The following is a 23,414-nucleotide window of genomic DNA, read 5'->3' on the forward strand; positions in this document are numbered from 1 at the left end:
TTCACCACGCCCTTATCCTCATCACAGCTCTATTTTCAATTCACTTCTGCCTTCCCCTCACCAGTTCCACCACACCCTCATCTTCATACATAAATCTGAATTTATTTTGATTCATATTCTCTTCAACAAACGTTATATTTTCCTATTTTGGCTATATAGAAATAAAATATAAAATAGAATAGTTACTGGTATTTAAGCTTCATCTTCTTTGATGATAATCCCTGCTCCTTTCATTTTCTATGAATATGAAATAAACATTGAGCCTGTGTCAATCACTTGTGCATACCAAGGTTGGTGGAATTCGTCATATGAAATAGGAACGGATCTTTCCTTTGTCAAGCTATTCGAAGCAGCATGGAGACTTGCTTTCTGCCTTTAATGTCTTCTAAGAAAAGCCCAGTTGGAATGGAAGATTTTGAGAAAAGGAAGTTTAATACACGTGATGATCCTTGAAGCATTGGTCCTGGAAGGTGAGGTACAGGTGCTTCATGTTTTGTTAAATTTCAGAAGAGAGGGACAGGTGAATTAATGGCTTTGAAACTAAATATGTTTATCAGTGTGTGACTTTTCACTCGAGAATTGGTGAAGGGAAGGAATTGGGTGAATAAGATCTCAACACGAAGAAAGGGTTTAAGAAATGATCTACAATTGTCATTCGTATTTAGCTCCTTGTTGACCATCAGTGAAGTGGTGCAGTGACGTGTGTTGTATGGACACATATATAAATATATTATTAGATCTTCCACCTTAACATGTGTGACAAAGTAACAACTCGTAACCATAAAAGTCAACGAAAGTGAGACAGTGTACTATTTCAGAATAATCTTTACATTGCTGTATGAAACGCGTGATAATAACATGAATCTTGCAGTTTGTTAAAGGTCTTAAGCTGTGGCGTCAAAGTTCATTGGCGATACAAGGCCGCCCTTTGTTTCGCTTTTCCGCAAGATACCAGTGATATACAGTAACTAAAAAAATTGTTTCACTGTCTTATGCATCTTTACCTAAGAACAATGAGATATAAAGTCTAAAATCGGTAGATCAGTGGAATTTTGAACTAAAAGGCTCTGAACTAGGAGGATTTAGGACAAGATTTAGAGTTCTCCAGCGGCTTCACTGTTAATGTCCTTTGATCGTGCTTTAAGCTACGGTTAACCAAATATTTATGGCCTGTTAATGTCGCATAATAACAATCAAAGGTGTTCATGTTCAGAAAGAAATGAGTATTATTTCAGAACGGTAAATTAATGACAGAGCTGAAGACTAATGTCTATAGCATCACTGTAAAATACATCCTTTGATAACGTTTTGCATGACATTACTGCCGGACGTGACTAGTGTACAAGGTCAATTGATTGATTGAATGACGTCAGTGCCTTAAATGCTGTTAGTTTATTCAAATGGGTCAGTAAGATCCACGAAAGATATGTAGACGTTTCCCTGGCGATGACATATTCGTAGTTCATATTTCATCATTCTTTAGAGTCGAACATCAAAATCAAAAGACAGATAAGTATATGAACGAGGAAAGAAAATATATAAACTAACTAGGAGTAACTTAATCATGAGTACATTGTGACTTTGAAGGGGCGAAACCTCGTAGTCAAAACAGAGCAGAAACAAACTGTACGTGTTAAAAACATACGGGATATATCTTCGCTGTTATGCAAAGAGATTAATTGCATTTTTTCTTTTAGAATGTATGGATATGTCGACAGATCCATCTCGTAAAAACCCATAATTACAGCCTGGTTAAGGTATATTTAAAAGTAGGGTATTCTGTTCGAATTTTGATTATCGTTTAGATTATCTGTGCTTTGCTAGTTAACCTGTTGAACATTAAATCTGGACAACTCTCTTTGGGAAAGATCATGAAGTCACTAGCCAGTAAAGAAACTCACTTGCAAACTGACCCACGTTCTAAAAATACAAAAAAAAAAAAACTAAGTTTGCAAAGCCTCACTCCGCGAACAGTGTTTACACGCATAGCAATTTACTTTGCGAAGTAAATCTGAAGTTTTACCAACCTATATCTTAACAACAAACGTATATTCGAACTTCCAAAACCTCATTTTACATACGGCAAATGTCTTTGGGCTTTAGCAACGCAACCATACCTTAGGTATTTAAACCACCATATGCGACTTTTAAACTCCTAAGACGACAATTTAAATAGCTTAAAGCAACACATGCCACAATGATGCCATTTTCCAGAGATATTTAGACTCCGCAGCCGAGAAATTCAAATTTCTGTATCGCTGGTTCAGATGCCATATAACTGTTGTAGTAAAACCGTATACCTGATAAATTAAAACTCCCAAGCGCTCTCAAAATATTTATTTTTTTGGGACATTTTATATGCCGAAGCCAACTCGCCCATGAAGATTAGATTTCTGGATCGATTATTAGAATAGCATAATATTCAAGCTCCAAAGTGCGCTAGAGATGTTAATTCCTTGGGTCGTTGTTTAAATGTCTCATAACAGCAGTGATAAGGCCGTGCCCCAAAGATATTTAAACTGTGCGCGAGACCTTTAAGTTTCTAGGGCACTAAAGACGTGTGAGGATAACGACCATGTTATAGACTTTGTGGGAATTTTTATGACTCATGGAGTCATGGGTGCGTAACTTTGAAAGACAAATGACCACGTAATCATACTGCCTCTCTTCGTCTGCTCCTGGAGCTACCTCTCTAACGCAGGTAACGGCGATAAAGTATATATATATATATATATATATATATATATATATATATATATATATATATATATATGGGTTGATTGACTTTCCTCATATCTCTTACACCGATCACTGTGGCTTATTTAACGTATTGCTCCAAAGTATTTCACTTCCAACACATCCAGTCTCCATTTGTTCTATTTGCAATGCTGTTATTCACATTTAAAGTTTCCTGTCTCTATCCCTCAGTCACCAACTTCTGTAGTTTCTCACCCGTCAGCCACCACCAGCAGACAACGACTGACTCATTATCCAGACCCCCTAACTCCCTAGTGAGTGTATACTCGTTCCTCTTTCCCTGACTCTTTCATTCACCAACCTCTTCACCTCATCCATATTCATACACTCATGATGACATCACACCCCTGCCTCAGACGAACCTTCGTCTGGACCAGTTCACTCTCTCCCTACTCATACACACGCCTTACAGTCTTGATAGAAACTTCCGAATGCTTCCAGCAGCTTTCCAGCCACACGATATATTCGTAAACCCTTTCATAAGGCACCTGTAGCAATTCTATCATATGCTTTCTCCAGATCCATAAATGCCACATACAGATCTCTATTTCTCTAATCATTGTTCTCGCACAGTGTTATAAGGAAACACCTGATATATATATATATATATATATATATATATATATATATATATATATATATATATATATATATATATATATATATATATTGAAAACAGAGGTTAGGGAAGTTAAATAGTTTACATAATTACTATGACAGAATACGGTACATTGTACATAAGGCTTGTAATAAGCATTTATTAGTACACGCATTCTCTGCAAATAGAAATATTTGATAGAATTCCGAGAATGCATTTGTTAACTGCAAAAATCATCACTTCTATCGGAACTAAGGAAGATTATCCTAAATTTTCAGAGCTTCATTACTGCCAGGGAAGTATATGCTTCTAAAAATAAATAATTTAAAGGTCACATGAACATTTTCGACATATTTTCTAAGGTTTTATTGACTTTAAATATTCATTCATGTTCCCTTTATGAAATTGATTATATAAGAAATATTTGTGCGCGAGAATGTAGATAAACATTGTGTATAGATTCTGTTGTTATGTTCCAATAATACGTGATCACCTATGGCCAAGAAGTGGATCCGATCCTGTTCCTTTAGTCGAGTCCGTAAGTACGATTCTACGCAGATAATTCCTTTGTCACCCTCCACATCTCGACAGAATTGCTCGTTACACTCGAGATGAACAACCCATAGACGTGATCCTCATGGTAGCATCAGAAACGTGGACATTTAGGCATTAACTGTCAACGTAAAATGGCGTCTCATCTCAATATGGAGCACCGCCATGGTGGAACGATGCCACAGTTAGGTGGACGGATACGAACACCTCGGGATATTAATCATGTAAATAATGATAATGGCACTCATTTATATCCACATGGTATTTGATAATGATAATTCACTTACCAGTTGCCTTAGATTTAGTGAGTGTGAGGTGTGTAACCCAACCAATCATGTCATGTGTGTTTAAGCTTTCCCGCATTTTTTGAACTCGTATGATTTTTTTCGTACGTTGTCCTTTCTTTAAGTAAGGATTACAAAATTAATATATTGTATATTGATTCAAAAGATGGAATCATCAGGAAATTGTTAGGAATAAGTAACATTATTTAGAAGGTAATTCAGTGAAGAAGAAAAAAGCTGTGCATTCTGAGCATGTTTTAAAGTTAAGAATCATATTGAATTAGGTGTAAAGCAATTTAGTAAGAAAAGATTGTCGTAGTATAACTAAAGCCAAGCATGTTGATGCAATTTGTCAGACTGGGGTTGATAGAGAAACATCTTGGCATTTAAAATTTAGCCTTTCGGTCGATTTGTTATGGCGGATGGTATGAAGTTCAAACTTGTATATTCGTGCTGTCTTATAGTAGCTTGACGTTATGTGTGTTATTGAGTATTTGTGTCATCAACCGTAGGGAAAACAAGTTATTTGACACGTATGGGTGACTCCTTTGTGACCAAATAAAGGCTGAGATGTCTTTCAATTCTCTTCATACAGTCGTTGTGTCGATGACACGTAGGGACGTATAGTCTATTCAACAGCTATATGATTATATGTATATGTGACACATGAGATTGTGGTTATGGTCTGTAACCTAAATGTTGTGAAAGTGAGAAGGATTGTGACTTTCATTAAAACAATGTCCTTCTGATTTATTGAATTCTTTGATATTTGTTTTGACATGGTATGGATGTAATATGGGTGGATGTGAAGTGAACGAAGGGTTTGGTAAGAGTTGTCAACCAGCTATCAGAATTCTACTCATCCTGGTTAACTCTGTCATTCATACTTACTGCCACACACCTCTCTTACACTGATATTTCTTAACCGATCACCTTCCCTCACTCCATATATATATATGGATGACCAGGCAGTTGAGCAGCATGATTTAAAGTGTTTATGAACTGCTTGTAGAGGATGTCAGGGGAGTTCCATCATTTCCTGTTGCTGACTGGAGCACCACCCTGAAGCTGCAGGAACCCCATAAAGGGGGTCCTGAGGTTGTATGTTTATATATATATATATATATATATATATATATATATATATATATATATAAATGCAGTATGCAGTCTGTTGTGGATGAGAGAGCTTGGGAAGTGAGTCACTTGTTCACTGATGATACAGCTCTGGTGGCTGATTGATGTGAGAAACTGCAGAAGCTGGTGACTGAGTTTGGTAAAGTGTGTGAGAGAAGAAAGTTGAGAGTAAATGTGAATAAGAGCAAGGTTATTAGGTACAGTAGGGTTGAGGGTCAAGTCAATTGGGAGGTAAGTTTGAATGGAGAAAAACTGGAGGAAGTGAAGTGTTTTAGATATCTGGGAGTGGATTTGGCAGCGGATGGAACCATGGAAGTGGAAATGAATCATAGGGTGGGGAGGGGGCGAAAATTCTGGGAGCCTTGAAGAATGTGTGGAAGTCGAGAACATTATCTCGGAAAGCAAAAATGGGTAAGTTTGAAGGAATAGTGGTTCCAACAATGTTGTATGGTTGCGAGGTGTGGGCTATGGATAGAGTTGTGCACAGGAGGGTGGATGTGCTGGAAATGAGATGTTTGAGGACAATATGTGGTGTGAGGTGGTTTGATCGAGTAAGTAATGTAAGGGTAAGAGTGATGTGTGGTAATAAAAAGAGTGTGGTTGAGAGAGCAGAAGAGGGTGTTTTGAAATGGTTTGGTCTCATGGAGAGAATGAGTGAGGAAAGATTGGCCAAGAGGATGTATGTGTCAGAGGTGGAGGGAATGAGGAGAAGTGGGAGACCAAATTGGAGGTGGAAAGATGGAGTGAAAAAGATTTTGAGTGATCGTGGCCCGAACATGCAGGAGGGTGAAAGGTGTGCAAGGAATAGAGTGAATTGGAACGATGTGGCATACCGGGGTTGACGTGCTGTCAGTGGATTGAACCAGGGCATGTGAAGCGTCTGGGGTAAACCATGGAAAGTTCTGTGGGGCCTGGATGTGGAAAGGGAGCTGTGGTTTCGATGCATTATTACATGACAGCTAGAGACTGAGTGTGAACGAATGGGGCCTTTGTTATCTTTTCCTAGCGCTACCTCGCACACATGAGGGGGGAGGGGGTTGTTATTTCATGTGACGAGGTGGCGATGGGAATGAATAATGGCAGACAGTATGAATTATGTACATGTGTATATATGTATATGTCTGTGTGTATATATATATATATATATGTATACGTTGAGATGTATAGGTATGTATATTTGCGTGTGTGGACGTGTACGTATATACATGTGTATGTGGGTGGGTTGGGCCATTCTTTCGTCTGCTTCCTTACACTACCTTGCTGACTCGGGAGACAGCGACAAAGCAAAATAAATGAATAAATAAATAAATATATATATATATATATATTTTCTTTTAAACTATTCGCCATTTCCCGCGTTAGCGAGGTAGCGTTAGAAACAGAGGACTGGGCCTTTTTTGGAATATCCTTACCTGGCCCCCTCTGTTCCTTCTTTTGGAAAATTAAAAAAAAAAAACGAGAGGGGAGGATTTCCAGCCCCCCGCTCCCTCCCCTTTTAGTCGCCTTCTACGACACGCAGGGAATACGTGGGAAGTATTCTTAATCCCCTATCCCCAGGGATAGATATATATATATATATATATATATATATATATATATATATATATATATATATATATATATATATATATATATATATATATGTTATGTATTGAGAGTATTACTTTTTCCCTGTAGTGTCTAATGATTAAGGTTTTATTATTTTTCATATATTTCTGTATTTCAGACACATTTTGATCATGGATGTAATTGGATTGTTGTACTGTGAATTACTGTATTGACTTTAAAACTCCCTTACAGACAGAGGTAATGCAGGATGGATGGGAGCCAATACTGTATTCTTTGGAACAACTATCATGGGTCTCTAGTGAATACACTAAGTGGCCTGAGACGTGAAGGTGACCTGGTTGATGTAACAGTAGTCTGTGGTGATGGAAGCAAAGTTCGGGCCCATCAGCTCATTTTGGCAGCATGTTCATCATACTTTAGAGACTTCTTAAGGGTATGTAGAAGCAGTGAAAAGTTTTTATCGAGGATGTAAGGCATGTGTACGTGTAGGAAGAGAGGAAAGTGATTGGTTCTCAGTGAATGTAGGTCTGCGGCAGGGGTGTGTGATGTCTCCATGGTTGTTTAATTTGTTTATGGATGGGGTTGTTAGGGAGGTGAATGCAAGAGTTTTGGAAAGAGGGGCAAGTATGAAGTCTGTTGGGGATGAGAGAGCTTGGGAAGTGAGTCAGTTGTTGTTCGCTGATGATACAGCGCTGGTGGCTGATTCATGTGAGAAACTGCAGAAGCTGGTGACTGAGTTTGGTAAAGTGTGTGAAAGAAGAAAGTTAAGAGTAAATGTGAATAAGAGCAAGGTTATTAGGTACAGTAGGGTTGAGGGTCAAGTCAATTGGGAGGTGAGTTTGAATGGAGAAAAACTGGAGGAAGTAAAGTGTTTTAGATATCTGGGAGTGGATCTGGCAGCAGATGGAAACATGGAAGCGGAAGTGGATCATAGGGTGGGGGAGGGGGCGAAAATTCTGGGAGCCTTGAAGAATGTGTGGAAGTCGAGAACATTGTCTCGGAAAGCAAAAATGGGTATGTTTGAAGGAATAGTGGTTCCAACAATGTTGTATGGTTGCGAGGCATGGACTATGGATAGAGTTGTGCGCAGGAGGATGGATGTGCTGGAAATGAGATGTTTGAGGACAATGTGTGGTGTGAGGTGGTTTGATCGAGTAAGTAACGTAAGGGTAAGAGAGATGTGTGGAAATAAAAAGAGCGTGGTTGAGAGAGCAGAAGAGGGTGTTTTGAAATGGTTTGGTCACATGGAGAGAATGAGTGAGGAAAGATTGACCAAGAGGATATATGTGTCGGAGGTGGAGGGAACGAGGAGAAGAGGGAGACCAAATTGGAGGTGGAAAGATGGAGTGAAAAAGATTTTGTGTGATCAGGGGCCTGAACATGCAGGAGGGTGAAAGGAGGGCAAGGAATAGAGTGAATTGGAGCGATGTGGTATACCGGGGTTGACGTGCTGTCAGTGGATTGAATCAAGGGATGTGAAGCGTCTGGGGTAAACCATGGAAAGCTGTGTAGGTATGTATATTTGCGTGTGTGGACGTATGTATATACATGTGTATGGGGGTGGGTTGGGCCATTTCTTTCGTCTGTTTCCTTGCGCTACCTCGCAAACGCGGGAGACAGCGACAAAGCAAAGAAAAAAAAAAATATTTTTTCATAAAAGATTTGAATTTTCTTAGGGCATGTTCAGTATATATATATATATTTATATAAAGATTTTCATAATTCTGTATGTTTTCAGGTAAAGTTAGTTATAAGGTTTTAAAGGAAAGAAAATATAGCTGAAAAGAGTAACACAGTACTAGGAACTATAATTCTGGATTTTTTTTCAAGTGGAAGGCATATAGTTACAACTTTTATGACTGGAAAAGCTGTCATTTGTGGAGTTTGTACTGTATTTGGCAGCATCGTAGGGTGCATGAATGAAGTTATCTTTTAACAAAATTCTTGTCAAAGAAGTTTTCACATAATTAAAACAAGATGTATTTCATTCTGTATCACAATCCTCATGATAACTTCTCCCAGGCAGTTCCCTTCCAACTGGTCAATTCCCCCCAAATGTATCCTCGTTGTATATAATTAAGACTAATAGAAACTGACTTTGTGGGATTAGGTTAGCTTTGATATGTTTGTTTTAGGTTAGATTAAGTTATGATTTGTTATATGTATAATCATATATGTGGGGAATCGTCGTAGAACAATTTTATTCAATGATACTTTATGAAATATTTTCTATGGAATACCTTCATTTTAGTTATAGATTTCCTCTCTTTGCCCATTTAATGAAAATCACATATTAAGATATACATTTTTCATTTTGGCTATTGATATGCCTTATGGAAATATGTAATAGTTCCATTTTGATTTCAGGACAACCCTTCGAAGCATCCCATAGTGCTGTTGCCCATGGAGATTCGCTACCCAGAACTAAAGGCCATGGTGGACTTCATGTACACAGGCCAGGTATGAATGAAAGATTAGACACATTAATGTCAGTAATTTTGCTGGATATATTGTTTCATAAAATCATTTGTATGAATTATGTATATATACATGGTACCATTATCAGCTTCTTAACAGAAGTTGATAGAGGAAAGCAAAGAAAGAGTAGATGAAGATTTTGGAAGAAAGTTAGTCGAAAAGTTTTGGGTAACAAACTACTGGAAGACGGGAAAAAGGAAAGTTTTGGATGTAACAGTGGGAATGTTGATGTGAGAAGTAAGGAATGGGAATTGCTGAATCAAAGGGAGGAAGATAGAAAGAGTATTTTTAAGAACTGATGAATGTGGGGGAAGGGGAGGCAGCAGTTGTCACATGCATGGATATGGAGGAGGGAAGGAAGAGGATTGTGGGGTAAGGGGGGCAGCAGTTGTTACATGCATGGATATGGAGGAGGGAAGGAAGTGGGGGAAGGGGAGGTGGTTTGGGCATGTGGAAAGAATGCAAAACTGGGAGTTTACAAGGAGAGAGTTTGATAGTTCAGTTGAAGGGGTTGGTGTGAGTGGAAGACCACCTGTGACATGGGCAAATAGGGTGGAGGAATACTGGAGTGAGAGAAAGACAGGAAGAATGCTTGGAATGGTGTATGCAAGGGAGGTATGTAAGAACAAGGATGAGTGGAGACTTCTTGCATGGCTACCCCTTGATAGGAGTTCCTGGAGGGAACAGACATCAGAGATATAGATAAATAGATAGATACAGTATACCATACTTTGTTTTTGGTACTGAATGATCATCAAAAAGCCAGAAATTATCTTCATACACAGCCAAGGCTTGAATTCACTGTGAGGAAATAAGGATATTAATGTGCTGATATTAGATGTCATACTAGAGCCTGTATATCAAGAATGGATTGTGCTATGAACTTATACGTTATAGGCTTTCTCTGCTTCTTGAGGTTATATTCTTCACGAATCATCATGGTTTACAAATAGCTTTTCTGCAGGTATGTGTTAATGAGGAACGTCTCCAGGCTTTCATTCGGGGTGCTAGATACTTAAGAATCAAGGGTCTTGAGGACAATGCTGATGACAGTGATATAGAGGTAAGTCTAATATTTGTTGGCATACTTCATTTCTAACAGTTTTCCAAAGATAGGGCTCTGGCAACAGGTTGGATGCAAAGTTGACTCAAAGTCTCTCACACACAGAATCCTATGGCCTCTTTCTTACTGGAAAATAAATGTATCAAGGCCTTCTTTCTTAGTATCCTATCTTCATTATCTTCATTATTTTGCATTTACTTGGGATGAATGACATCATCCATATATTAGAATAACTTTTGTGTAGGTCCTCATAATAGTTGGTGCAGTCATCATCAGTTCTTTTGTGAGTGTGTGATTTGTCAGAATGACTGAGCTCTAGTTTTTGGCAACAGCAGGTGAGAGAAAATGATTTGTTGGATAGGGTGATATAACAGCAACATCTTGAATACAGACAGTTTAATATTTTCAACTTTACCATTTATCCCACAGGATTTGGCACCAGAAATGGAAAATGAGAAGTCATCAGGGGGAGGAGTTTCAGCTGGAGGTGTAGGAGCAGATGGAGGGGATTCTGCTGCCACAACCACAGTCAAAGGACGGCGTGTCAAAGATCATCGTTATACACAACAAGTTAGGACTGAAAAGTTTATAAACAGAGCACGAGCTCATGCATTTAGCTCTATGAATTACGAAAATGGTTGCTTTTTACTTCCATACTTGATTCAGTATCAGTAGAACTCTAAGAGTAGGCAGAGATATCCAGCACTGTCACAAAACACTTCATCTGTGTCAAAAAGCTGGTTGCACCTTGAGCCTGTTGCCAATATCATTTTGTCCATAATTAGGATTCAAGGAAATGCTCTCATATGAAGATCATGCAGGTTACAAATTCTTGAGAGTTGGTGATTTCCATGATTCAGTTAGATTATTATGTTAGGAAGAGGAAAATCTTGTACATTATTTTTTTAAACTTACTGAAAGTGCTGTAAGTCTTCTCTAAATAGTACTACAATGTGGGAAGTTGAATCTACCCATGACACTTTTTTTTTTTTTATTCATTGGTTAGTAATACTGATTAGTTTGTGTTTATGTCTGCTTGATAAGTTGTTAACCATGGGCCATGCTAGATTCATCATTATGGTGTAACACTGAAAGCAGCACCAGTAGATTGCTGGTTATCTCACATGTTCATATAGTTGTTGCATGTAGGTATTGTCAGCTTTAGGAAAAGTTTCCCCATACTTTAAACAGAAATTAAGCTAGTTTCCCCTTATTGCTGAATGGAATAAATATTACCTTGGCTTTGGTGGTAATTTTTGGTAATCACCCAGTAACAAATACATCAATTAAGTGTGGCCTCTGTATCCATAGTAGTGTATAGAGTAACCATGTTGGTTATCTCATTACTCCTGCATGCCAAAGATTACAACCATCATCACTTTTTTCATATTCTGTTATTCTTGTTATAAGCTTGATTGGAATTTTCTTTACAGGCATGATAATGTAATGGAAATGAATTGGAGAATTCAAATAGTAATTTGACAAAGATGATAGGGTTATTTTATACTATTGGTTGTGCTTGCAGAACAGCTGCTTGCCTGTTTACCAGCAAAGTAGTATCCTTATTCCTATTCTCTCTTATCCTTCCTTAGCTGGTTTTGGTAACAGTAAGTGTTTTATGTTATCAATTCTAGATAGCAGACACTCTAAATTGAAATATTCAGTAATCTGCTAGTAATATGAATTCTACAATAGTAGTTAGATCACCTTTGGTACTAATTATTGTGAATGGTAGTTACTAAATTCATGAAGTTTTCATTTTCCTTCCCTGAGAATATTTTAAGCATGGTTTTTTCAACCTGTACTGTACAGTGAGTTGTTCATGTGAGTGCCAGAAATGTCAATTTCACTAATACTTTATCTTTTAGGTGGATTTAGGTGATTCTGATGAAAACCGTGAAAAATGGGAAGTGGTGGAACGTAAACCTGTCATCCTCCCAAGATCCCAACCTCCCCCACCTCCTGGTGAGTGTTGTCACACAAGTTTAGATGGACTCCATTACACATTTTAGAAAACAACAGCACAGAAATTAATGTATGCTCTTTACTGACTTACTAAATTAGAGGAAAAGAATTGATCATCAATTTCTTCATTGCAGTACTATTTAGTGTTGCAGATGATTTTATGTTACAATTAATCATCTGCCACTTTTTTATGGTTGCGAATATTGCACAGGCATAAACATGCCCCAGTAAATAAAAGTTACATGGAAAAGAATGCAGAAATTAATTTAAGCTCTTCATTTGTTTGTAGACCTGACTCAGAATGGAGGAAGGGTTATAGGAAGAAGGAAACATGAAAGAAGGAAGGGAATTCAGCAGTTTAGGGGAAAAAAGAAGTTATCATGATAGTCATTCCTCTTGTTGCTGGTCTCCAGATTAAAGTTGAAAAGCAGCAGCCAGTGAGCTGCAGGTCAAGGCCTTAATGTGTGAGCCACAAGCAGACATTTCCTGAGACAAATGGGTTAATTCTTACCAGTAGAACAGAGAGAGAGAGAGAACAGCAACTCATGCTGGACAACCTTCTTTCTCAGGAAGGGGCTGCATCAAGACATGATACGAAGAAGTGAAAGTTTGGGTGTTTAACCAGATGAAGTAGGCGAGCAAGCTTATTTTAGCCTATGTACTGTTTTATTATCATATGTATATACATTGAGAACATGCTGAATGAATGAATGTCTTGACATACTAGATTGAATGATTTTAGGGGCTCATGGACAAACTTGCATATTCGGTCATGTGGAAGGAATGGCTTATGGAAGAATACAATGAATAAGAAGATAGATCCTGTGTAAGTATTGAGGAAAATCAAATGTAAGGAAGGAGGATGTATGTTTAACATTTTTAGCATGCTGAATGAGACTTGATGACATTCATTTTTTTCTCTTGTAGGCACAGGACTCCGAAGACGAAGGAGAGCACGCTCAGCTTTGCGTAAACGAGCCATGCATCTCAGCAGCAATATAGTTTGTTATGAACAGCGCACTGATGGCTCAGATGGTGGTCATGATCGCTCAGAGCCAATTAATAAAATCAGACGACTTGGATCACCTGGTCTGTATAATTTTAAGCAACTGCATATGTATTATTTTGTATGGGTTTAGGGAAAAATGTAGATTTTCATGATTCTAATTTTGAGATATATTTTAGAGTAAATTGGAGTGATTTGGTATACCAGGGTTGAGATGCTGTCTGTGGATTGAACCAGGGCATTTGAAATGTCAGGGGTAAACCATGGGAAGGTCTGTGGAGCCTGGATGTGGATATGGAGCTGTGGTTTCAGTGCATTACACATGACAGCTAGAGACTGAGTGTGAAGGAATGTGGCCTTTTTTGTTTGTTTTCTTGGTGCTGCTTTGTTGAAGCAGGGGATAGTGATGCTGTTTCCCTTGGGGCAGGGTAGCAACGGGCATGAATGAAGGCAAGCAAGTATGAATATGTATATGCATATGTATGTATATATATGTCTGTGTGTGTGTGTGTGTATGTATATGTTGATGTGTATATGTATGTATATGGGCGTTTATATATGTATTTATATTTATTATACTTTGTTGCTGTCTCCCACGTTAGCGAGGTAATGCAAGGAAACAGATGAAAGAATGGCCCAACCCACCCACATACACATGTATATACATACACCTCCACGCATGCACATATACATACTCATACATTTCAACGTATACATATATATACATACACAGACATATACATATATACACGTGTACATGATTCATACTTCCTACGTATTCCGTGCGTGTTGTAGAAGGCGACTAAAGGGGATGGGAGCAGGTGGCTAGATACCCTCCGCTCCCTGTATTTTAACTTTCTAAAAGGGGGTATGTGTGATGTCTCCATGGTTGTTTAATTTGTTTATGGATGGGGTTGTTAGGGAGGTGAATGCAAGAGTTTTGGAAAGAGGGGCAAGTATGAAGTCTGTTGTGGATGAGAGAGCTTGGGAAGTGAGTCAGTTGTTGTTCGCTGATGATACAGCGCTGGTGGCCAATTCATGTGAGAAACTGCAGAAGCTGGTGACTGAGTTTGGTAAAGTGTGTGAAAGAAGAAAGTTAAGAGTAAATGTGAATAAGAGCAAGGTTATTAGGTACAGTAGGGTTGAGGGTCAAGTCAGTTGGGAGGTAAGTTTGAATGGAGAAAAACTGGAGGAAGTAAAGTGTTTTAGATATCTGGGAGTGGATCTGGCAGCGGATGGAACCATGGAAGCGGAAGTGAATCATAGGGTGGGGGAGAAAATCCTGGGAGCCTTGAAGAATGTTTGGAAGTCGAGAACATTATCTCGGAAAGCAAAAATGGGTATGTTTGAAGGAATAGTGGTTCCAACAATGTTGTATGGTTGCGAGGCGTGGCCTATGGATAGAGTTGTGCGCAGGAGGGTGGATGTGCTGGAAATGAGATGTTTGAGGACAATGTGTGGTGTGAGGTGGTTTGATCGAGTAAGTAATGTAAGGGTAAGAGAGATGTGTGGATATAAAAAGAGCGTGGTTGAGAGAGCAGAAGAGGGTGTTTTGAAATGGTTTGGGCACATGGAGAGAATGAGTGAGGAAAGATTGACCAAGAGGATATATGTGTCGGAGGTGGAGGGAACGAGGAGAAGTGGGAGACCAAATTGGAGGTGGAAAGATGGAATGAAAAAGATTTTGAGTGATCGGGGCCTGAACATGCAGGAGGGTGAAAGGCGGGCAAGGAATAGAGTGAATTGGATCGATGTGGTATACCGGGGTTGACGTGCTGTCAGTGGATTGAATCAGGGCATGTGAAGCGTCTGGGGTAAACCATGGAAAGTTGTGTGGGGCCTGGATGTGGAAAGGGAGCGGTGGTTTCGGGCATTATTGCATGACAGCTAGAGACTGAGTGTGAACGAATGGGGCCTTTGTTATCTTTTCCTAGCGCTACCTCGCACACATGAGGGGGTGGGGATTGTTATTCCATGTGTGGCGAGGTGGCGATGGGAATGAATAAAGGCAGACAGTGTGAATTGTGTACATGTGTATATATGTATATGTCTGTGTGTGTATATATATGTATACATTGAGATGTATAGGTATGTATATTTGCATGTGTGGATGTGTATGTATATACATGTGTATGTGGGTGGGTTGGGCCATTCTTTCGTCTGTATCCTTGCGCTACCTCGCTAATATGGGAGACAGCGACAAAGCAAAATAATGAAAAATAGAATTATTATATTATTTACATAATCACTATTTCCTGTGTCAGCAAGGTAGCACCAGGAAACAGACATAGAATGGCCCATCCACTCACAATACACATACATATGTGCATATGAGTGGATGGGCCATTCTTCATCTGTTTCGTGGCACTACCTCACTGATGTGGGAAATAGCAATCAAGTATAATAAATGAATAAATATGCATATAAGTATGTTCAGATGTATTTGTACCTGTATGTTTGTTGATGTAGAGAATATGAGAAAATCATAATTTTATGTTAAAGAGTACTGTAATTAGGAAGGGATGTCACGTAAATGACAAAACCTGATGAAGACATTTTGGAGTGTTTGAAATGTAGAATCATAAATAATCATATATGTATTAATGGGAAATGTAAACAATGGACTTTAATGTTCATTTGATAGGAGCTTAATGAGGTGCTAGAAATTAGCATATTTATGTGGAGAATTATGTAAGCTGGATCATTTGAGAATGTTTCACTTGTGCTACCAATTTCACGAGGATTATTTTTAAGATGTATGGTCAAGAGACTGAAAGCACAGGATTATTTCAATACCATATTACAATGTACATATTTTGAATGAAAGTTTATGTAGCTAACTCCTCATTGGAGAACTAATATCAGCAATGATTGAAAAGTCTTTGCAAAGTAAGACACATAATGATCTTTTAATTATGTTAGGTCATTTGCAAAGTAAGACACATGATATAATGATCTTTTAATCATGTTAGGTCACTTGCATGATGATGATATGGACATATGCACTTGCACATCTCGCAAGATCTGGTCTGTTCGGGACACAGAAGCTCTTCTCAAAGTTTGGCGGGAAACTTTAACTCAGGCAAGTTTAAAGTTTACCATTGTAGAATGTTAAAAGAAATGTGTAGATGTTTTATTGATGTTTGGTGATGAAGCTGATGAAAAACATTTGTTAAATTTGTATATGTTTTTGTCTTTTATATGTTAACATTCTGTCTCAAGGAAAAGTGTGATTCACTTTTCTCAGTGTGTTAAATTGTTTTGTACAATAACGTACACAAATTTCTTTTATTACTAGGTACCACCTTCATACTTCATCCGATCAATGGCATTGTGTAAACGTGTAGCTCGGAGACTGCAGGCTCGGGGTATCCAAAAGAGCTGGCGACAGTGCCAGGTTGGTGAGATTCACCTGTATGATTTCTTTACTTTTTTTCTGATACACGATTGGTTCTCCTATCTTAGCAAGACAGCTTCAGGAACAGACAAGTAATGGCCTCATTTGCACAAATCCAATCTCTAACTGTCGTGTATATTGCATTGAAAATGGAGCCCACCATAGAAAGCCAATCCCTGTAGACTCTCTTCCACTGGTTGCCTTTGCTACTTCATATAACCTCTTTGATTGACAGTGCTTTGTTCCTTTTATACCTCATTGATCCAATTCATTCAGTCCCATGCACTTCTCTCAATCACACTTTGCTTATTCCCTCACCTCTCTTATACTGTCATTCCTTACACAGTCACCCTGCTTTATGCCTGCCTGAGTGCTCTGGGAGACCTATTGAAGGAGGTCCTGGAGCAGAAAAGGAAACTATGGTGTACCAGTTTGCCTTTTCCTATCTGATTGAGGTAATACCTCTAAAGAAAAATCCTCACTTTGCTCTTTCTCGGTTTAGTACTATGCAGAAAAAATTATTTACCAACATCCTTGCAGAAGAATGACTTTTCCCCACTGAATTATTAATTATAAAAAGCAAATAGTCCAAAAATTATGATGATGTGTCTTAGGCAGTCAGTAACTGATGATATAAGTACATGCTTTTGGAGATTTTTGAGTAAGTGTTAAAGATTTACAGAGATTAGGTATGTTGTTTCTAAAGTTCATTGTATAATTGAATATCTAGAATCTGTTTTTATCAAAATGATAAGAACATGCTTATCATACTTGGATGGTAATGGACTAAACTACACATGGTTACAATGTATCACTTTCAGTGAGGAGTCTATCATTTCCCTGTTAGTTTTAATGGCCGCAGAAAACTTAGTATGCCTCCTCATACAGTTTCAAAGGCAATGTCATACTTATATTTTAGTGCTTTGTCATCTCTCCTTTGGCCTTTATTGCCATTTGCAGATGTCTAGGCAGGGAATTAGCTGGGTTCTTGAAGTATTCTAGATCCATAAAGCATAATTGGGTCCATAGGGTCTTGATCTTGTGAATGAGGTGAGGCATTGATGAAGTGTGTGAAGCAACCACCTGATCATGCATTCTGAGCACCCAGTGTGCCTAGAAATCTCAGGTATACCCATATTTTCTTGCTTTCAGGCTCTTTCCTTCTTAGAAAGTTAAGAGTCAACTATCTTGAAGCACAGATAGAAGAAATACAGTGCCCAGAAGGGAAATTCCCAAAATGAAGTGGCTTCCAGGAAGATGAAAGGAAGAACATCCTTCCTTCAAAATTGCCTAAGACACACGGATGGTTTTCACGCCATTAGAAACAATAATCTCAGCGACTAGATTTACGATGATTTCATCCTGAGAGAGTCATATGCTTATAACCACAATAAAACTTAGCTATGTATTGCCTTTGAAAATATATAGTTTGTGGACGATGTTTTGTGTGGACACTGTAATCAAAGCACAGCCTTATATTTCCTAGAGCCCCCATAACAGGGGTTTTGTGATTTTATAATTGATCAATCATTATTGGTGTTTTATAAAGCCTTTATTTATCCAAGGTGAAAATGAAGAACTTACGTCGAGAAGTGCGCTTGTACAAAGAATCTGTGGGACGCAATAGTTCACGCAAACCATCTGAAGTTGCCACAGCCTGTGAAAAACTTTTACCTGATATTGAAGATATTTTCAACAAGGTAAGCATGGTCAAGTATCAAACCAAGTTTCTAAGTTTCTTAATTATCAGACATACTATAAATTACCATTTGAAAAATCTTAAAACTTTGCTATTTGAAATTGAATTTCCTCCTCTTTGAAAGAATTTTTTATGATTGAAAAGTTACAGTTGCATGCTTTGATGTTACTTCCTTTTCCTCTGGTTAATCTTTAATAGACCATTATGGCCAGTGATACACAACTTCAGTGGTTGTCATGTTGAACTCTTCAGACCTAGGTAACTTTTCTTTCTACCTCACCTTCAAGTGGACTACTGGCATTCTATCCACAAAGATACAATATCTCCTTGTCATACATAACACGTGACAACACTTGACTCACACAGCTCATTCTTCATACTCTATATTTTCCTGCCTTTTGACAAAATGTTAACAGCAGTAGATAGAAGTATTAGGTTGGAGCATTTAGGTATGAGCAATAGGTACAAACATTAGGTAGAAGTAGTAGGTTGGAACATTAGCTAGAAGTAGTCAGTGGGAACATTAGGCAGGAGCCTTTGCAAACACTGTGCTAGAGTTGCCCTCTACCAGAGGCCTGTTAAGGATGAGGCATGAAAGACTACAAAGCGGTACTGGAGTTCATAAAGGAGTACCAGTTAGGAACAGGTGTCAGAGATTTATTTATTTATTTTTGCTTTGTCACTGTCTCCCGCGTTAGCGAGGTAATGCAAGGAAACAGATGAAAGAATGGCCCAACCCACCCACATACACATGTATATACATACATGTCCACACACGCAAATATACATACCTATACATCGCAACGTATACATATGTATACACCCACAGACATATACATATATACACATGTACATAATTCGTACTGTCTGCCCTTATTAATTCCCATCGACACCCTGCCACACATGAACTAACAACCCCCTCCCCCCCCCCTCATGTGTGTGAGGTAGCGCTAGGAAAAGACAATAAAGGCCACATTCGTTCACACTCAGTCTCTAGCTGTCATGTAATAATGCACCGAAACCACAGCTCCCTTTCCACATCCAGGCCCCACAAAACTTTCCATGGTTTACCCCAGACGCTTCACATGCCCTGGTTCAATCCATTGACAGCATGTCGACAGCGGTATACCACATCGTTCCAATTCACTATTCCTTGCATGCCTTTCACCCTCCTGCATGTTCAGGTCCCGATCACTCAAAATCTTTTTCATTCCATCTTTCCACCTCCAATTTGGTCTCCCACCTCTCCTCGTTCCCTCCACCTATGACACATCTATCCTCTTTGTCAATCTCTCCTCACTCATTCTCTCCATGTGACCAAACCATTTCAAAACACCCTCTTCTGCTCTCTCAACCACACTCTTTTTATTACAGCACATCTCTCTTACCCTATTATTACTTACTCGATCAAACCACCTCACACCACATATTGTCCTCAAACATCTCATTTCCAGCACATCCACCCTCCTGCGCACAACTCTATCCATAGCCCACGGCTCGCAACCATACAACACTGTTGGAACCACTATTCCTTCAAACATACCCATTTTTGCTTTCCGAGATAAAGTTTTCGACTTCCACACATTCTTCAACGCTCCCAGAATTTTTGCCCCCTCCCCCACCCTATGACTCACTTCCGCTTCCTTGGTTCCATCCACTGCCAAATCCACTCCCAGATATCTAAAACACTTCACTTCCTCCAGTTTTTCTCCATTCAAACTTACCTCCCAGTTGACTTGACCCTCAACCCTATTGTACCTAATTACCTTGCTCTTATTCACATTTACTCTCAACTTTCTTCTTTCACACACTTTACCAAACTCAGTCACCCTCATATTTATTATTATTTATTATACTTAATAGAAGTAAGGGGAGTGGGGGAGGAATGGGATGTATTTAGGGAATCAGTGATGGATTGCGCAAAAGATGCTTGTGGCATGAGAAGAGTGGGAGGTGGGCTGTTTAGAAAGGGTAGTGAGTGGTGGGATGAAGAAGTAAGAGTATTAGTGAAAGAGAAGAGAGAGGCATTTGGACGATTTTTGCAGGGAAAAAATGCAATTGAGTGGGAGAAGTATAAAAGAAAGAGACAGGAGGTCAAGAGAAAGGTGCAAGAGGTGAAAAAAAGGGCAAATGAGAGTTGGGGTGAGAGAGTATCATTAAATTTTAGGGAGAATAAAAAGATGTTCTGGAAGGAGGTAAATAGGGTGCGTAAGACAAGGGAGCAAATGGGAACTTCAGTGAAGGGCGTAAATGGGGAGGTGATAACAAGTAGTGGTGATGTGAGAAGGAGATGGAATGAGTATTTTGAAGGTTTGTTGAATGTGTCTGATGACAGAGTGGCAGATATAGGGTGTTTGGGTCGAGGTGGTGTGCAAAGTGAGAGGGTTAGGGAAAATGATTTGGTAAACAGAGAAGAGGTAGTAAAAGCTTTGCGGAAGATGAAAGCCGGCAAGGCAGCAGGTTTGGATGGTATTGCAGTGGAATTTATAAAAAAAGGGGGTGACTGTGTTGTTGACTGGTTGGTAAGGTTATTTAATGTATGTATGACTCATGGTGAGGTGCCTGAGGATTGGCGGAATGCGTGCATAGTGCCATTGTACAAAGGCAAAGGGGATAAGAGTGAGTGCTCAAATTACAGAGGTATAAGTTTGTTGAGTATTCCTGGTAAATTATATGGGAGGGTATTGATTGAGAGGGTGAAGGCATGTACAGAGCATCAGATTGGGGAAGAGCAGTGTGGTTTCAGAAGTGGTAGAGGATGTGTGGATCAGGTGTTTGCTTTGAAGAATGTATGTGAGAAATACTTAGAAAAGCAAATGGATTTGTATGTAGCATTTATGGATCTGGAGAAGGCATATGATAGAGTTGATAGAGATGCTCTGTGGAAGGTATTAAGAATATATGGTGTGGGAGGCAAGTTGTTAGAAGCAGTGAAAAGTTTTTATCGAGGATGTAAGGCATGTGTACGTGTAGGAAGAGAGGAAAGTGATTGGTTCTCAGTGAATGTAGGTTTGCGGCAGGGGTGTGTGATGTCTCCATGGTTGTTTAATTTGTTTATGGATGGGGTTGTTAGGGAGGTAAATGCAAGAGTCTTGGAAAGAGGGGCAAGTATGAAGTCTGTTGGGGATGAGAGAGCTTGGGAAGTGAGTCAGTTGTTGTTCGCTGATGATACAGCGCTGGTGGCGGATTCATGTGAGAAACTGCAGAAGCTGGTGACGGAGTTTGGTAAAGTGTGTGGAAGAAGAAAGTTAAGAGTAAATGTGAATAAGAGCAAGGTTATTAGGTACAGTAGGGTTGAGGGTCAAGTCAATTGGGAGGTGAGTTTGAATGGAGAAAAACTGGAGGAAGTGAAGTGTTTTAGATATCTGGGAGTGGATCTGTCAGCGGATGGAACCATGGAAGCGGAAGTGGATCATAGGGTGGGGGAGGGGGCGAAAATTTTGGGAGCCTTGAAAAATGTGTGGAAGTCGAGAACATTATCCCGGAAAGCAAAAATGGGTATGTTTGAAGGAATAGTGGTTCCAACAATGTTGTATGGTTGTGAGGCGTGGGCTATGGATAGAGTTGTGCGCAGGAGGATGGATGTGCTGGAAATGAGATGTTTGAGGACAATGTGTGGTGTGAGGTGGTTTGATCGAGTAAGTAACGTAAGGGTAAGAGAGATGTGTGGAAATAAAAAGAGCGTGGTTGAGAGAGCAGAAGAGGGTGTTTTGAAATGGTTTGGGCACATGGAGAGAATGAGTGAGGAAAGATTGACCAAGAGGATATATGTGTCGGAGGTGGAGGGAACGAGGAGAAGAGGGAGACCAAATTGGAGGTGGAAAGATGGAGTGAAAAGGATTTTGTGTGATCGGGGCCTGAACATGCAGGAGGGTGAAAGGAGGGCAAGGAATAGAGTGAATTGGAGCGATGTGGTATACAGGGGTTGACGTGATGTCAGTGGATTGAATCAAGGCATGTGAAGCGTCCGGGGTGAACCATGGAAGGCTGTGTAGGTATGTATATTTGCGGGTGTGGACGTGTGTATGTACATGTGTATGGGGGGGGTTGGGCCATTTCTTTCATCTGTTTCCTTGCGCTACCTCGCAAACGCGGGAGACAGCGACGAGGTATAAAAAAAAAAAAAAAAAAAAAATTATACTTAATCGCTGTTTCCTGCATCAGCGAGGAAGCATCAGGAAACAGATGAAGAATAGCCCATCCTATACATATATATATATATATATATATATATATATATATATATATATATATATATATATATATATATATATATATATTTTTTTTTTTTTTTTCATACTATTCGCCATTTCCCGCGATAGCGAGGTAGCGTTAAGAACAGAGGACTGGGCCTTTGAGGGAATATCCTCACCTGGCCCCCTTCTCTGTTCCTTCTTTTGGAAAAAAAAAAAGAGAGGGGAGGATTTCCAGCCCCCCGCTCCCTTCCCTTTTAGTCGCCTTCTACGACACGCAGGGAATACGTGGGAAGTATTCTTTCTCCCCTATCCCCAGGGATAATATATATATATATATATATATATATATATATATATATATATAGAGAGAGAGAGAGAGAGAGAGAGAGAGAGGGGGGGGAAAGTGATTGGTTCTCAGTGAATGTAGGTTTGCGGCAGGGGTGTGTGATGTCTCCATGGTTGTTTAATTTGTTTATGGATGGGGTTGTTAGGGAGGTGAATGCAAGAGTTTTGGAAAGAGGGGCAAGTATGAAGTCTGTTGTGGATGAGAGAGCTTGGGAAGTGAGTCAGTTGTTGTTTGCTGATGATACAGCGCTGGTGGCTGATTCATGTGAGAAACTGCAGAAGCTGGTGACTGAGTTTGGTAAAGTGTGTGAAAGAAGAAAGTTAAGAGTAAATGTGAATAAGAGCAAGGTTATTAGGTACAGTAGGGT

General features: G+C 39.2%; 1 protein-coding gene across 3 annotated transcripts in view; it reads left to right on the forward strand.

The window, feature by feature from the left end:
• The first annotated feature begins 275 nt into the window (after positions 1-275).
• LOC139759499 (uncharacterized) overlaps positions 276-23,414 on the forward strand; it is a 33,279-nt gene continuing 10,140 nt past the window's right edge. The window contains exons 1-10 of one of the 3 annotated variants that reach the window (XM_071681693.1): positions 276-470; positions 7,129-7,330; positions 9,265-9,357; positions 10,340-10,438; positions 10,868-11,008; positions 12,307-12,403; positions 13,331-13,492; positions 16,382-16,491; positions 16,708-16,806; positions 18,372-18,506. In XM_071681693.1, the coding sequence (XP_071537794.1) occupies positions 7,145-7,330; positions 9,265-9,357; positions 10,340-10,438; positions 10,868-11,008; positions 12,307-12,403; positions 13,331-13,492; positions 16,382-16,491; positions 16,708-16,806; positions 18,372-18,506 (1,122 nt within the window). In that variant the 5' untranslated portion in view covers positions 276-470; positions 7,129-7,144. Of the gene's footprint in view, positions 471-3,830; positions 3,894-3,956; positions 4,132-7,128; positions 7,331-9,264; positions 9,358-10,339; positions 10,439-10,867; positions 11,009-12,306; positions 12,404-13,330; positions 13,493-16,381; positions 16,492-16,707; positions 16,807-18,371; positions 18,507-23,414 lie in introns of those variants that run through there. The other 2 variants (XM_071681692.1, XM_071681694.1) reach the window with 2 other exon arrangements.

Source organism: Panulirus ornatus, chromosome 33, assembly GCF_036320965.1.
Source record: "Panulirus ornatus isolate Po-2019 chromosome 33, ASM3632096v1, whole genome shotgun sequence".
NCBI lineage: Eukaryota > Metazoa > Arthropoda > Malacostraca > Decapoda > Palinuridae > Panulirus > Panulirus ornatus.